The sequence below is a fragment of the Arachis hypogaea genome, chromosome 12 (assembly GCF_003086295.3).
Source record: "Arachis hypogaea cultivar Tifrunner chromosome 12, arahy.Tifrunner.gnm2.J5K5, whole genome shotgun sequence".
NCBI classification, from domain to species: Eukaryota; Viridiplantae; Streptophyta; class Magnoliopsida; order Fabales; family Fabaceae; genus Arachis; species Arachis hypogaea.
This window is the reverse complement of record NC_092047.1, coordinates 73,241,084-73,257,772: the sequence shown is the minus strand read 5'-3', so window position 1 is coordinate 73,257,772 and position 16,689 is coordinate 73,241,084. Positions and strand designations below refer to the sequence as shown.

General features: G+C 32.7%; 1 protein-coding gene across 10 annotated transcripts; it reads left to right on the top strand.

Moving 5' to 3' along the window:
• The first annotated feature begins 228 nt into the window (after nt 1-228).
• On the top strand, nt 229-13,441 carry LOC112727524 (villin-3). Of its 10 annotated transcripts, none has more exons than XM_072209378.1 (24): nt 338-619; nt 2,604-2,865; nt 3,074-3,188; nt 3,461-3,560; nt 4,015-4,083; nt 4,520-4,756; nt 4,826-5,003; nt 5,110-5,242; nt 5,743-5,902; nt 5,987-6,137; nt 6,226-6,329; nt 6,654-6,812; nt 8,161-8,229; nt 8,301-8,369; nt 8,459-8,596; nt 8,694-8,822; nt 9,223-9,387; nt 9,607-9,747; nt 9,834-9,959; nt 10,358-10,420; nt 10,956-11,063; nt 11,655-11,907; nt 12,426-12,586; nt 12,876-13,441. In XM_072209378.1, exons 3-24 carry the CDS (start codon nt 3,133-3,135, stop codon nt 12,987-12,989), a joined length of 2,883 nt encoding a protein of 960 aa, XP_072065479.1. In that variant the 5' UTR covers nt 338-619; nt 2,604-2,865; nt 3,074-3,132; the 3' UTR covers nt 12,990-13,441. The 10 variants fall into 10 exon arrangements, with proteins under 10 accessions (XP_072065477.1, XP_072065473.1, XP_029146573.1 ...); XM_072209373.1 differs by having other exon boundaries at nt 12,393-12,586; XM_072209379.1 differs by having other exon boundaries at nt 366-619; nt 2,604-2,685.
• Nucleotides 13,442-16,689: the final 3,248 nt, after the last annotated feature.

The following is a 16,689-nucleotide window of genomic DNA, read 5'->3' as shown; positions in this document are numbered from 1 at the left end:
AAGAGCCTGGGCCTGTACCTATTTTATAACAGGCCAGGCCAGGCCAGGCCAAACACAGGCCAGGCTGCAGGCCCTGGCAGGCCGCCTGGCCTTTTTCCACCCCTACACTCAACTTAATAAAAATGGTGCTTTTTTAATGGCAGATTAATTTTGTCCTTTATCAATTATTTTTAGTGTTTATATTAAAATTTTGATTACCTCATATATATTTTATAATCTGAAAAATCTTTGGTGTGAACTTTTATCCATTTAGTTTGACATAAAAACATTACACTCCTTTTTCTCATTCTCTCTTTCGGTCACTTATATATATATTATTTTAGTTTTTATTTCTTTTATTAATTTATTTATAATCTTTGTTCCACGTTCTGATTCATTTCACCACCCTTGTCATTCATCATCATCGTTCGCCATAATAATAATTCATCCATTCATAGATTACCCTCTTTTTCTCTGCAACACACATACACATTCTCTCTCGCTCTGAATTGCAGATCTCAAAAGGCTCAAAAGTTAGAGAGAGAAAAGAAGGCACGCAATTATTCACTTTCCTTTTCAAGCTATCTTCTTCTCCTTCTCCTTTTTTTTTCAAACCCCATAATCACCGCTTCGATCTCAGGTATTCGTCAATTTCAATCATTACTCTGCTCAATTTCACCACGATCTCTTGCTTTTCCTTTGTTCTTCGTTGTTTTCTGATTCTATCCACTTCCATGGTTTTTTATCTTTTCCTGTGATGTTCATGTTACCTTTATGCCTTTTGGCTGATTTTCGGGATCGGAATTTTCGATGTTCATGCTTTTCTTGCAATTCGCAATTTTGTTTTTGTTTGTTTGTTGCTTCGTTTTTGGCTTTTTGTTTTAAAAGTTTCGAATAATTTCGAAGTTTTGACTTTTTGTTTTTAATTTGAGAGAGCAATGGCCGAATGAGCATTAGGACAGGAGATAGATCTTAATTGTAGTTTTAAATATTTGGATTTTTATTTTATATTTGATTCTTAGTTTCGATCAGTTATTGCTTATTATTCCATGTTTTTCTGCCTTTGAGTGCATAGCTAATTAGCTATAATCTTAGATAGCATGTTGGATTTTGAAAATATGGTATGCTTTACCCTACTATTTACCTTTGTTTATTAATGACTTGGATTTGAGACATGTTTTGTGGTGGAGCAAGCAAAAGAGGAGGAATATTTTTTGATCATTTTAAGCTCGTAATGGTGCTCTCAGCTTAGAGTATCTACCTGATTATAGAAACGGGGAGCTTCGAACATGGTAGAGATAGGTTGTTCAGGTAACTTGTTGATGTTTGGTTCATTGGGCGAAGAAGTAATCTCCATTTGAGCAACAAATTTGAGGTATTCTCGGGAATATGTGGCATGAGAGAGAGGGAGGTAAGGACGAAGAGGGAAAATGTAACTATTGCCACTTGAGTGCCAAATATTGATGATTATATGATTTTTTTTTTAATCTGGATTGAAGTTGATGAGGAATAAGGAGTCAAGAAAAAAAAAAAAGAGTAGCACTTTAGAGAGTGTAAATTTTCACAATCTTCTCCTGATGAAATATTGAGCTGGCAACTGTCTCAACATGGATGTGTGATTTAGACATACCAATCTGATGTTTTCACTTGTTGCTATCTTGCAAATAACTTTAGACAACTGAAAGAAGTTGTCTCTTAGTATTTAATATAGCTTTAGGCTAAACCTTTTTATGAAAGACAATTGGGAAATAAGGTAACATGAAAAACTGAAATGAGAGAAATGAGACAACAATATTATCAGTGCAATTGCTAGAGTCTCCATTGAATGGCCAAAGTGTCCAACTTTTGTCCTAAAAAATACTTGGTTGACTGGAATTCAAAGGAACTGGTTGGATTGAATAATTCAACTTTAGAAACTAGTATCCTACAGTTGTGGCAGGAACGGGAGGATGAGCGACAGCCAGTGTTAAATTGTGTCACAAACAAAATTCTTATTTTGCTTGTAAAACTGGAAAGGTTTAGGAAAGTAACTTAATTGGTTTACACATTATTTTTGGTTACTATCAGAAATGTTTGAATACTGATCCTCTTAGTTGAAGCTGTTAATGATTTTATCTCATTGCAGCTAATTAAAATCTCTTGAAAAATACTCTTATTTTTGGAATTTTAGGGTGCGTTTGCCGTTTGGTTTGCGTTTTCATTTTTTGTTTTCATTTTCAGTGTTTTTTGTTTTCTGGATTTTGTGAAGGAAAAAGTGAAAACAGGAGGTGAAAATAGAAAACAGGATTTTATTGTTTTCACTGTTTCACTTTTTCCTTCACAAAATCCAAAAAACAGAGAAAATTAAAAATGAAAACAGAAAATGAAAACGCAAACCACTCGCACCCTTAGTTGCCAACAACATACATTGACATGGCCTATGGATATTCTTAAACACATATGGCCATAATTAGTTAATTACCTATACTTCTATTGTCTGTTCCTACTAATGTTACAGATGTTCTCTAGTTATAGTTTTATCTACTACTTCATTCTCATGAAACATAAAAATTCATTATTTAAAATAACATAACGGAAAAATGGTTATTTTTCTTGATATGTAAAATTTTCTTTTTCTTTATCAGCCGCTGACGCAAGGTGTCAGGTTAGGCGGCCTACATGTGTCTCTTTGGGTGTGGCCTTTAACGCAAGATGCTTGTGCAGCGGGTTCCACCCCCTCCTCCCATGTGCACCCTTTTTTTTTCTTTATTTGTTTCCCTTTTGAAGAAAAACATTATTTTTGTAATGTTGTTACCCATTTCATTGGACCTAAATTGTTCTCCAGTCCTTGATTTAGCCATTTTTCCTATGTTGTTAACCCAATGTTTGTTTTCTATCCCAGAAAAGGTATCAGATGCTTTGCTTCTCATGATTGTTCATATATAATGTTACTTATGAAATTATAAGTAAATTTATAGCAAAGATGTATACCTACAATGTCAATGATAAATATAAAGATATTCTGGCTGTGGAAAGTGAAAGCTTGTTGCTGCTGCTATTTTCCACAATTATGAACTTTAACTATGTTACTTTACTTGTAAATTTACCTTTGCAGTTAAATACTGACACCGGGTTTGCTGAAAAAGACGAATGTTATAGAAGGAACTTATAACCATGTCTAGCTCTACAAAAGTTTTGGATCCTGCATTCCAAGGAGTGGGTCAAAGAGTGTATCCTTTGAATAAAGAGTGATTTATGACAAATAAGTTCTGGAAGCTACAATTTCGTATTGTTAAATTTGTAGATGAATAAAGTTAAAGGTGAAAAGTGTGTACCCAAAAAATGTAAGTATTTAAAGGTGAGAAGTAAAACAAAAATATACTTGGTAGAAAATCATCAAACATATGTAATTAATATGTAGGTATGATCATGGATTATGTGATATTGTTGTACATTGAAGTTGCTATATACTTTGAGAAGTTTTGAACTTAACTTGTTGTAGAGGGACCGAGATTTGGAGGATTGAGAATTTTCAGCCAGTTGCGTTGCCCAAATCTGAATATGGGAAATTCTACATGGGGGATTCTTACATTATTTTGCAGGTGTGACCTAGAACCAATATTAGCTTGGATTCATTTACATGTTTGTGATTTCCATATGTGGCTACATTATGATACTAGAGGCTGAATACTCTGCAAAGTATGCACCCACCACCCACCCTAAAAAAAAAAGTTACTGAGTTGGTAAAAGAAATTATGATAAGCATTTGCATGTTATGATTCAAAATCTGGCACAGAAGAGAAAGGTAGGTAAATGATACTTCTATTCAGGATGGTCAAAAGTGTGATGAACTGACGGGTTTAAACGTACAGTTATGGGCTGAAAAGCACAGTTTGCAAAATAATAAACAGGGAAAGCTTTGGACACAGTTCATATTTTTGTGAAAATATAGCTTCAGAACCTTTAGCTTAATGCCTTAATTTATATTATTTGATGGAAGGTACGGCTATTTCTATTTTGTTAAAAGATTTGGTTTTACAATCATGTGTATTGCAGACAACGCAAGGAAAAGGAGGCAATTATTATTATGATTTACACTTCTGGCTTGGAAAGGATACTAGTCAGGTAAGCTTGAACATTTACTGTCCTTGATCATGACCTAGGATCTTAAGTTCTTTCTTCAATCTTCATCCATCTTGCATTATTTTCATTCTAAAGTGAAGGTGACAAGCTTTTGAATGTTGTATGTCATCGTTGATCTTGATCTTGTTTTTTTTGTGTCATTCATCTTATATTAGTTTTGTTTCCTTTCCACATAAAATTAAAAGTAACTACTTAGAAATTCTAAACGATGAACTTTCTAAAGGTTGCTTTATGTTTCATTTAATTTATTTTATTTTATTCCTCTTACACAATTTTGAATTTTGGATGAGTTCAATATCTATTGTTTGGAGGAGCCTGGTATTCAATAATTCATAGTTGTTTGGGAATTCATGAAATCTTTTATTATTTATTTTTTTTATTAATAATAATCTTTTCTGACATGTGACGTTTCATGTAGGATGAGGCTGGAACAGCAGCCATTAAAGCTGTTGAACTTGATGCTGCTCTTGGAGGACGAGCAGTGCAGCACAGGGAAGTCCAAGGACATGAATCTGACAAGTTCTTGTCATATTTCAAGCCATGTATAATACCATTGGAAGGGGGTGTTGCATCTGGGTTTAAAACACCAGAAGAAGAGAAGTTTGAAACGCGCTTGTATATATGCAGAGGGAAAAGAGTTGTCAGATTAAGACAGGTATAGTGTTCTATACTTATGAATGTCGTTTTCTTTGGTGGAAATGTTATTTATTTGTTCTTTTGGCAGGTGCCTTTTGCCAGGTCATCATTGAATCATGATGATGTGTTCATCCTTGACAGTCAGAATAAGATTTATCAATTCAATGGTGCAAATTCTAACATTCAGGAAAGAGCAAAGGCCTTGGAAGTTATACAGTTCTTGAAGGAAAAATATCATGAAGGGAAATGTGATGTGGCAATTGTTGGTAATGAAAATTTATCAATTGTCAAAAATCCTGTTATATAATTCTAAATGTGTTCTTAAGATACTTTTTTGTTCATACCTATATGAGATCTCTCTCTCTCCTGTAGATGACGGCAAGTTAGATACCGAGTCAGATTCAGGTGAATTTTGGGTTCTTTTTGGTGGTTTTGCTCCCATTGGAAAGAAAGTAATCAGTGACGATGATCTCATTCCGGAGACAATTCCTGCTCAACTTTATAGGTATGTCTTTGTCCTTCTCCCAACTCCTGAACCTCATGCTAGTCCCCACCATATTTATTGAAAAATTTGTCATTTTAGGAAGGCACGGCGTCATCCCTTTAAGAACAAATGGTTGTTGCTGCCAAATCCCTTTTCTTTATAGAATGTGTATAAATCTTTACATGTGGAATACCATTTTTGGTAGCATATAGTTGTGCAAGAGACATGCATTTATGTATTTTGTGGTCATCATTAGTGAGTGTTTTAAGTGACATAAAATCATAGGCTAATATCTGAAGCATAAAGATGTCTTGTCTTTGGTGCTTGTTGCCATCTATCTTTTTTTTCCCCTTCCCCATCCAAAACAATTGTTGTATTCACTCCGGTTCTCTGTTTCCTAACTAGGAGGATATGATGATGGGATCATGTGTTGTTAAGCACAAAATAGTTGGTATGATAGTTGGAATTGCTTCATTTTGATATTAAATAGAAAATCACCTCCATATGTTATGTCGTTGTAGTATCATTGATGGTGAGGCCAAGGCTGTTGACGGTGAACTTTCTAAATCACTGCTGGAGAATAACAAATGTTATTTACTGGACTGTGGTGCTGAGGTATTTGTCTGGGTTGGTCGGGTAACACAAGTTGATGAACGAAAAGCAGCTTGCCAAACAGCTGAGGTAATGTCCATTTTCCACATAAGATCTAGTCTTTCAGGCGTGAATTAGAACTGGATTCATTACTTCACTGCTGTGTGTCCCCAGGAGTTTGTTGCAAGCCAAAATAGGCCAAAATCTACAAGGATAACCAGGGTTATTCAAGGTTATGAAACACATTCATTTAAGTCCAACTTTGATTCTTGGCCGTCAGCATCTGCTACTGCTGGTACTGAAGAAGGAAGAGGCAAGGTTGCAGGTGAACATTATTTATTCTTTCTTGTACCTTGTCTTGTTACTATGTCTAGCTAGTCATATTGACAAGTTGGTGTTCTATGTACTGTCAGCTTTGCTCAAACAACAAGGCATAGGTGTCAAAGGAATGGCAAAAAGTAGCACCCCAGTAAATGAGGAAATTCCACCTTTGCTCGAAGGAGGTGGAAAGTTGGAGGTGAGTTTTTAATTTTCCTGATAGAGTAAGTTTGGAGCAACTGTAGTTACTCTAAATTCAAGTGGAGTGGAGCTGAGGTGGTGTAATCGCCAATGCTTGCTATGGATAGTTCTGTAACTTGCATATAAGCTGAAAACTGTGCAGCTATGATTCAATTAATCATAATCAGAAAATTCTCAAATTCTCTCTCTCTCTCTCTCTCTCTCTCTCTCTCTCTCTCTCTCTCTCTCTCTCTCTCTCTCTCTCTCTCTCTCTGTGTGTGTGTGTGTGTAATGTTGGTTTGGTAACTAAATTGTGACCTGTCATCCTGCTATAATTTTCCAGGTATGGCGAATTGATGGGAATGCTAAGACCCCGTTGCCAAAGGAGGATATTGGTAAATTCTATAGTGGAGATTGCTACATTGTACTGTACACATACCACTCTGGTGAGAGGAAGGAAGACTACTTTTTGTGCTGCTGGTTTGGCAAAAACAGCATTAAGGTAAGTCCTTTTGATTTGAGTTCAACATATGTTGTGAGAATGTAATGTGTTTATCTTTGACATTGAATCTAGAACAAATCTATTAGACTACAATGCTCTTAGTTTTATCTAATGGTGCAAATATACTCTAAATAGATGTGATCAAACTATGCTTTGTGTTGATTTATATAACATTTATTTTTGCTTTTATAGTGCTTGAATTCATTGTCAAGCTACGGATCTATGTTTATAAACTATGTTGCACAGACACAGACACGGGACATGATAGTAGACACACGGATACACATTTTAAAATCATTTAAGATACGCGGACACGACATATATATAAAATATAAAATATTTTTTAGATAAATTATAATGATATTTTGATATTTTATTGATATTAAAATAATTTTTAATGTCTTCTTTTAATTATATAAAGTATTTAAAATATCTTTTGTTTTAATAAATAATAATATATATTATTTCTAAACTCATTTCAAGAATACATTAAGAATAAGGCTGAACACGCTGATATGTGATGGTATTTAGGTGTGTCAAAGCGTGTCCGGAGAAGAATTTTTTATTTTTTATTAAAACACAGTTGGACACAGTAAACATGCGTGTCGGACAAGTATCGATGAGTGTCGTGTCCGAAATGTATTACTGAGCTATATCCCCTAGCTTGACAGTATGAATACAATACCTGAACAGGTCTGCCCTTCAATGAATCACTTATGAAAAAATTTGATTCTTAAACAAGTTGGATTCTTTGAGAGGAATAAACAAGCTTGTTTCAACATTTGAATGAAAGCAGAAGTTTAGGTTGTACCTATAGTAGAAACTAACCTTTGGTTTAGTCATGTATGGAGAAGACCTTTAGGAAAAATAATAGAAAAAAAAAAGCCCAGTAAAGAGAGTAAATTGCATAGATGATTGCTCAATACCTAAATGTACAGAGAGATTACGAAAAGTAGAGAAGAACCCATTAAAAAGTATTTGGATTTTAGTGATTTGACGATAGACATGGTTTATGTCACCTGTCACCATTTAATCTATATAGCTGACTTCACTGTGACAAGGCATGATTGGTTGTTGTTCTGACTTCTCATTGCTGTGAAGAACTGCCTTTTTAAGGATATCAAATATATCGATGCCATTGTTTTCCAATAAATTTTGTTATATATTTTCCTGTCTTTGTTAATGAGGATCCCTTGTCCCCCAGATATTTTTTAATTGTTCTCTCTATTTTCTCTCAATGATCCCCCTTCTCTTTCTTCTCAAATTATTCTTTCCCTTCATACACCTCTTTATGGAGTGGAATACGTTTGTTTTGACTGCCTTAATCTGGAACAAATTTTCTATTCAGGAGGATCAAACAATGGCTACTCGATTGGCCAATACGATGTTCAACTCATTGAAGGGCAGACCTGTTCAGGTATTGTATTCAAACTGTCAAGCTGCAGGATATAGCTCAGGAATTGTGTATAATTGTAGTGATTCTTGCAGGGTCGTCTATACGAAGGCAAAGAGTCACCACAGTTTATTGCTCTTTTCCAACCTATGGTGGTCCTTAAGGTATCATGCACAAAGTTTCGTTGTGTTCAAGCTACAAATATGTTTTAACTTTGTGACACTAACTGGTTTAACTAACTCTCCTGTTTTAGGGAGGCTTAAGCTCTCGATACAAAAGTTCAATATCAGACAAAGAAATATCAGACGAAACATACATGGCAGAAAGTATTGCACTTATTCGAATTTCTGGAACTTCTGTTCATAACAATAAGGCAGTTCAAGTTGATGCTGTGCGTACACATTAAACTGTTACATTTTTCTACAAAAGTATGTTGCTAGGGCTTACCTTTCTCTTCTAGTCCACCATAATTATTCTTATTTATTCAGGTGCCAGCATCATTGAATTCTACTGAATGTTTTGTCCTGCAATCTGGCTCTATAATTTTTGTTTGGCAAGGAACACAGAGTTCCTTTGAGCAGCAGCAGCTAGCATCAAAAGTAGCTGATTTTTTAAGGGTGAGGTCTATTACCTCTGTGGATCTTCTACTAAACTATTCAATCACTATCATGAAAATCTATAACAACCAAGTTTCAAACTATTTGAATTTTTTGAGTGTAGTGTCTATTAAATATTTACCTTCATGAATCTCTTGCATTTCTATATTCTTTATTCTTTATTTAACACCTCTACTTATATAGCCTTGATTACTTCAAGATCAGATAATTCAAACTTGCTTGTGATGACTGTATCCTTCTGTTTAAACCCGATGGCAGTTGTTTGACTGTTTGTATTTATTTATGTTTACATTTTTTATTTACACAAGTGGACTTGATTGTAGTTTAAACGGATATTAACAATAACAATAATGTATTGCCATATTAATTATTAGTCAGTGTGTTGCTTGTCCATGTTCAGCCAGGAGTTGCTTTAAAGCATGCCAGAGAAGGAACAGAAAGCTCTGCTTTCTGGTTTGCCCTTGGAGGAAAACAAAGTTACACTGGCAAAAAAGTCACTAACGATGTTATCAGAGATCCACATTTGTTCACTTTGTCATTTAAAAATGGTAGCATTTGTTTTCATGTAAATGCTACTAATAACAGAGCTATTCACTAATAATTGAAAATATACTGACCAGGTTTTTTTTTTTCTTTGGATATACAGGGAAATTACATGTGAGTTTGTGACTGCAGCTTTGCTATTTTAAATTTCCTCATTATCTGGAAGACTGGAAGTTTGTCAGTAGCAGCTTTTCATAGTTCTTTATCTCTTCTAAGTCTACTTTTACATTTTACTCTGCAGGTTGAGGAGGTTTACAACTTCTCTCAAGATGATTTGTTGACAGAGGACATCCTTATACTTGACACTCATGCAGAAGTGTTTCTTTGGGTTGGTCATTCTGTGGACCCAAAAGAAAAGCAAAATGTGTTCGAAATTGGCCAGGTGAGGATATTAAATAATTTCATGCTCTTGTTCCAATATCTCTTACTACTTAAAATAACTGATGTACACTAGAAATTATGCCTCAGGAATACATAAATATGGCTGCATCTTTAGAGGGACTATCTCCACATGTACCACTGTATAAAGTAACAGAAGGCAATGAACCTTGCTTTTTCACAACATACTTTTCATGGGATCATGCTAAAGCTATGGTATGTGATGGAACATCGATATTTCTCATCCTAGTTTCTCTTAGAAGAAAACAGAAACATACAAGAAAAATAAAAAAATTGCTCTCAGCCTCTCTCTCTCTTTATATTCTGCCCTAAAGTCACAAATTTTTCTTGTCTGGTGGTTGAGAACGACCTTAATTCAAGTGGCTTGTTTAATATATTCATTTGTGTTGTCACCAAACATAAGTTTCATAAAATTTAGGAGGATGAATTGGAAAAATGATGAGGTGACTGTTAGGTGCTTAGGTTTGCGAGGAAGACATTTAGCATACCAAAAACAATTGTTAGCATCTTGAAGACATTCCAGCTTACATGCTGAGGAAGCAAGTAATTTAATTGTCAATTTACTCATGATTTATTTTCCTAATGACATGTAGGTTCATGGGAACTCATTCCAGAAGAAGGTGTCGATACTCTTCGGGATTGGCCATGCTGTGGAGGTATAGTTCTTTTTTATTAGCAAAAGCTGTTTATGATTGAGGCAAAATAAATTAGTTTACCAAATATATTTACAGTTTTCTATTTACATCAAACGAAGCAGCTAAACAGAAATTCTAGTATCAGCGATCTCTTTACTTGAATAGATCCAAAAAATGAAGATTCTAACTCATTTGATGCTTCTTGATTTCCATTCATTTGTCTTTGAATAATATTATATCTTAAAAGTTCTTTTTGACCAAATAACATGACATTTAGGACACTCAATTCAAACTAAACTCACCATGACCAAGACCATTTATTTGAATTATGGGAATAGTTTTTACTGGATTTTTCTCACATTTCATATGTGTAATATTTTGTACTTGGAAACGCCACTCAATGTTCTACAATTTTCTACACTTTATTTGAAGCTGAACTATTTGAGTGTAATTTGATTTGAATTGTAAAATGTAAGAGAGTGTCCAAGATCAATGAGAAAGGCAGTCTGTATTTAATTATTTTTTGGTTGTGGGTTAAAATCCATAACGGTAACAGGAAAAGTCGAATGGGTCGTCAAGTAAAGGGGGACCCAGACAAAGAGCAGAAGCTTTGGCTGCCTTAAACTCGGCATTTAGTTCATCTTCTGAGAAAGCATCCAATGTGGTATGGTTCCTTCAATCATCTTAAAATCAGGAGATTGCCTGGGAAGATGACATGATAGTTGGCTATCATTATATCATGTTTTAGATTCTTTAAACTGAGAAGTGCACTAAAATAAAGTTGCAAGAAGAAGTAATTACATCTGTGTCAGAAATCAGGGAATACAATATCCTAATTATATCTGAAAATAGTAAAGAGTATTTTAGAACATTTCATAGTATTGCCTTTAATATTTCTCTATATTTAGTATTTTTTTCTTCATTTAATTAGGACTAAGAGTCTAATATGATTGTAAATGAGGATTAGTCTTCATTTTTATCATCATAAATTCTTAATTCTTTAACATTCCCTGCAATTCTGTAAATGTAAGATTTACTCATGAAGTTTAAACACCTTTTTCCTTTCTGAATAGATTGAAGAAAAAAGGTTCACAGCTATTATACTAATGAAACTGGCCATTAGTTGTGATCTTCTATTCAACTTCTTTTTCACCGGCTTCAATATTGCTTCTTTGTTGTTTTTCATTTTTCCTTTGGTTATCCTTTACTCAAGCATGACTGACCCTGGCCGAATTAATCTTTTGCATTCTCATAGGCCCAGGATAGATTGAACGGATTAAGCCAAGGAGGACCAAGACAAAGAGCAGAAGCTTTAGCTGCCTTAAACTCAGCATTTAGTTCATCTGGAGCCAAGACTGCTAATAGCCCCAGGTCATCCGGAAAAGGTCAGGGATCACAAAGAGCAGCAGCAGTAGCTGCTCTTTCATCAGTTCTTACTGCTGAAAAGAAATCCCCCGATGTTTCTCCTGTGTCAGGCGGTAGTCCTGTTACACAAACTAGCTTTACTGGTAAGAAATATAGTTCTCTCATTATCCAACTGTGATATTTTGCTCTGGATATACTACCACTGGTTATCTATATTTTTGCGCAGATTGTCCCAACTGATTTGCTGTTTCCACTCACAACACCATCTTACTTTTGTCTTTTTTGTAGTTTTTAATATCAATCCTATTTGTTCAATTCTAATTATGATAAATGTGTTAGTATTTTGGCTGTGCAAGATCTCCACATTGCAAAGCAATTTTGGAACACCTTCAAAATTTATTTAGGAAAATTTTGAAACCCTAGCAATATTTATAGACGCAATAAAAGAAATGGCATACCAACTTTATAGTTCCGTAGCCTTTTCCTCAAAATTAATAAAAATCTATAAGCCTTTTATCTCGCTCACATGGTATCTTCAAAGTCAAATGCTTGTTTTTTCAAAAAAGGAATAGACTTTTGTTCATATATCATTTGTGTGTGCTTGATAAAGTTTGCGATCCTTTTGTAGAAGCTAAAAGTGAAAGTGCGTCTTCTGAAACAGAAGAAGCTGCAGAAGCCAAGGAAACTGTGGAACATGTCTCTGATAGCCCAAAACTAGAAATTGTGGAGGATAGGGATAATAGTCAAGGCTCTCGAAGGATATTCAGTTATGATGAATTAAAATCTAAAAATGTGTCTGGAATCGATCTTAAACGGAGAGAGGTTGGTCTATCTTTCATTTATAATATTTCAGAGCCTCAAGGCTGGTATATGATTTTCTTTTTAATTTCATAACAAAAGATGCTTGGTGTACACTAAAATTCAGCCACCAAATCAGCTACCATGTATGTGTATAAATACATATGTAGTTTAATTCTTTTTTAACGTATATTTTGTATTTTAATGTATATTCTATATTGGTAGTTGATTTTGGTGTACGCATAGTATGATTGTTTCATGATTTATGGTGGTATTAACATATTTCTTTATTCCGTGCTTGGGTGTTGGTCAGACCTATCTGTCAGAGGAAGAATTCAACAGTATTTTTGGAATGGAAAAGGAAGCATTCTATAAATTACCAAGATGGAAGCAGGACATGTTAAAAAAGAAATTTGAATTGTTCTAGGAGTCGCTGACTTATCTGCTTCATTTGCACCCTCATCTACGTTTCCTCAGTTATCATGAATCGGTTGGATAGTGTGATTTTCCTGGGATTCCTATGTATAAGCGTTTGTTCTTTTGGCCTACGATGACTTCGCTGTAATTAGTGTCCAGAGTTTGCATAATTTGACACTGTATGGAGAGTGGTTTATAGTTTTCCCCCCTTTGGGAATAGCTGCTGCCTCTTGCAATGTTTACGTATTGTAGGCAACGAGGACACTAGAAGTGAACAGGTCTAATTCTTTCATTTTGTCAAGGTTGTAATTTTAAACACGTTTACCCCTTTTCTGTTTTTTTTTTTATTATTTCTTTTTTCTGCGGCGTTATTGGTTAGAAAGGCGGGTGTATATTGCATTTTATGCTAAATTCCACATGAAAAAGAAAAGAAAAGAAAAGAAAAGAAAAGTTTGTATGCTATGTATTTATTTATTTATGGTTATTTTTAAATTTAACCTTGGATGTCGGGAACGGTCAAATGCTATTCACTGTTATAATTGTCGTTGTCATTATTATTGACATAATAATCGTGATCATATAATTTTGCTTTTAAGCCATAGGCCCGCCTGAGTTCCCCGAATAAGTTAGTCAACAAATGCCTGTTTCTTTTCTTGACCGAAAAAAAAAAATGCCTGGAAATTGACATATGTATCAGGTTATGAAAAAGTCTCAAGTTATAAAAAAGGATTGGATTTGATTTCAATCAGCTTTTACTTTTTAACTTAGATTTAGACTTGCCCAATGGGTGATAATCAAGAAGTTTTGATTTTATGATTAGTTAATTCTTTCAATCTATATTTTATATATATTAAAATATTTGTTTAAATAGAAAATGTTTACCTTTAAAATATAATGATAATTATATATTAAAAGCTAATTCAGTCAATTTAATAATTTATAGTTAAGTAGAATTTTTAATAAATATAGAGTCAGTATTTTTTTTATTTGGTATTGATAAATAACTTATATTTAAACTGATAATTGATCTGACAAGTAAATACAAAAATAATTTATCGACATTCAAACAACGCTTGACCCATAATTTTTACTTCACTAAACATTTTTTTATCATCAACGAAAATTCTACTGCAATCATTTTATAAGTTAACGGAAATAAATATAAGTATTTTCATAACAATTTCACATAATGTCATTGAATATCAATTGAATTCATAATTTATAATTCTATATAAAAAAAATGCAAAATCTAAAATATATATATATATATATATATATATATATATATATATATATATATAAGTTATTTGATTTTTATAACATAAAAATATAAGAATAGAATAATATTTTAATAAATAGATTTAATGACAAATAAATGATAGGATAGTTTTTTCTTTGAAAATAGCTTAATAATGGTATCAAATTATTATTTATTAGATGATGCTATTGGAAATTATTAGAAGAGGAGACATAATAGAAACATAAATTCAAAAATCCATAAAATATATAATTTAAAGAAAAATCTGATACGACAATAGAATAATAGATTATATGTCATTTTCTAGTTGTAAGAAAATATGTACATCAACTTTTATACAGAAAAAATAGATAAGTAATTTATTTAGGTCTAGTTTGAGTAAACAAATTAAATAGATTCTTTTAAAAAAGAGTTTCAAATGTAAAGACTTTTATTAATAGCAGTTTATAAATAAGTTATTTTGTGTTTAAATTTTTAATTATAAAAGGATTTGTTTTAAAGTAGTGTTTGGATAAATGATTCAAAAAATACAATTTTTTTTTACACAAGAAAATGGATATTAAAATAACGATGATAACAAATACCTTTCAAATTCACAATAATCTTGATAGCAATTACAAAGAAATTATTGTGTAGTTAGTGTTTGGTGTTTTATTGTGTCTGATATGATAGGTGAAAATAGAAAACGAATGTGAGATGTGTGTCATGTACATTTTGTTGGTGTTTTTATTTTTGCTGCTCTTACTAGAACTCCCTCCTTTTTAATTGAGGTTGAGAACAACTATAAAAAAATAACAAGCTGTATAAAAACAAAACCACATGTAAAAAAAAAAAAATAGAATTGAAACTAAGATTCTATACCACACACAATATTAAATATAAATTTAATAATAAAAATATATAAATTTAATAATAAAAATAGAGTGGTAGAAGGATAAAAAATACATGGAAGGGACATATGCAATAGGTGATTCAGATAGAACATTATATGAAAATAATGGTGGAGGGTCTGTACTTCCAGCAGATGGACCATTACGTGAAAATAGTGGTGGAAGGTCAATATTTCCAGCAGAAATAGAAAATAATTTTCACAAAGTCAATAATAAAAGCAGTACTATTATCTCTTTTATTTTGAAATCAATTTTTTTTGAATGAGAATGATAACATAACTTATCAAAAAAGAGAAACGTCATATTTTTCTACTTCTTCAAAAAGTCTAAATTAACTTTTCGAAAAATTAAAAATATTTCTAAAAAATAATACCAAATACATATAATATGACTTTTAATAATTTAAAAAAAAAATAGCTTTTACTCTTTCCCGAACACACTCTTTAATCTTTCTTGTTTTAAGATAATTTAAGGAAGGCTCACTTACCTTAAAGTCATAAATTATATTCTGTCTAGCTACTTATTTCATATATATATATATATAATGACCAATTGAATTACAGGTTAAGTATGTGTTTAAGTCCACTAAAATTCAAAATACCTAATGCCAAAAAAAAAAAAAAAAAAACACAAGATTGAAGGAAACGTTGCAAAGAAAGGTGATAGACGAAGTGAGTTTGATTGAAATAAGTGGTCGGTAGAAAACTTAAGAAATTAGAGCTTAACGATAATTTTTTTTTTTTATGAGAAGGTATAAAATAAAATAGATCTGTTACACATACAAATATTTTTGGTAAACAAGTCTAAACAAATTGGCCCAAACCCAATAAAAACAACCCTCAGGTTAGAGTGCGTGTAAACATGCACTTTCAAGACTATCGAATAGCACGAACCTCATTATGAAAAACAGTTCTTCTCCCTCGATCAAAAGCGCAACGCTCAAAATTCAAACAACGAATAAAAATCTCTCAAAATTGTTGCAAAAGATCAAGAAAGTTTCAAAGCTGAAGTCAAAATCTTCACCAACAAACATAGAAAGAAAAGACGAAAGATTAATGAAGGTAATGTTTACTAATCTTGAAGTTTTCTCACTTTTATCTTTCTCATTCTGATCACAAAATGTTACAGTCATATTGCAGTTTATTTTGTGTTCATGCATTACTGTTCTCATTATACACTTCATTTGGAGATAATTATGTTAGGTCGGTGTAAAAATATTACGAAGTGTTTATTGTATAGTATAACCTATATTTGCATGTGTTTGAGGGATTTGAATATGTTTTTGTGCACGTTTGAGTTTCACATGTTTCAAATTGAGTTTGTCTATAGTGCTTCTGGTATCATTGTATTCATTTTTGTGTTTCGATGTATTTGGTTTTTCTTTCGGTGTATTTGGCTTGTTTTTCTATGTATTTCGTCAGAATTGAGGTATACTTGGTGCTGTTGTACTTTTTATGCTGTAACTAAACAACAGAATATTGTTCTTGTACTTCTGATGTTATTATGTACATATTTGAGTGATTTGCAACTGTTTTTATCTATTTATCAGGAATTTTGTTCAT

Coding starts and splice junctions, on each gene's coding strand:
- LOC112727524 (XM_072209372.1), top strand. CDS start 3,133: ATGTCTAGCTCTACAAAAGTTTTGGATCCTGCATTCCAAGGAGTGGGT. Junction 5,004..5,109: donor ATGTGATGTGGCAATTGTTG/GTAATGAAAATT, acceptor TCTCTCCTGTAG/ATGACGGCAAGTTAGATACC. Junction 6,330..6,653: donor AAGGAGGTGGAAAGTTGGAG/GTGAGTTTTTAA, acceptor ATAATTTTCCAG/GTATGGCGAATTGATGGGAA.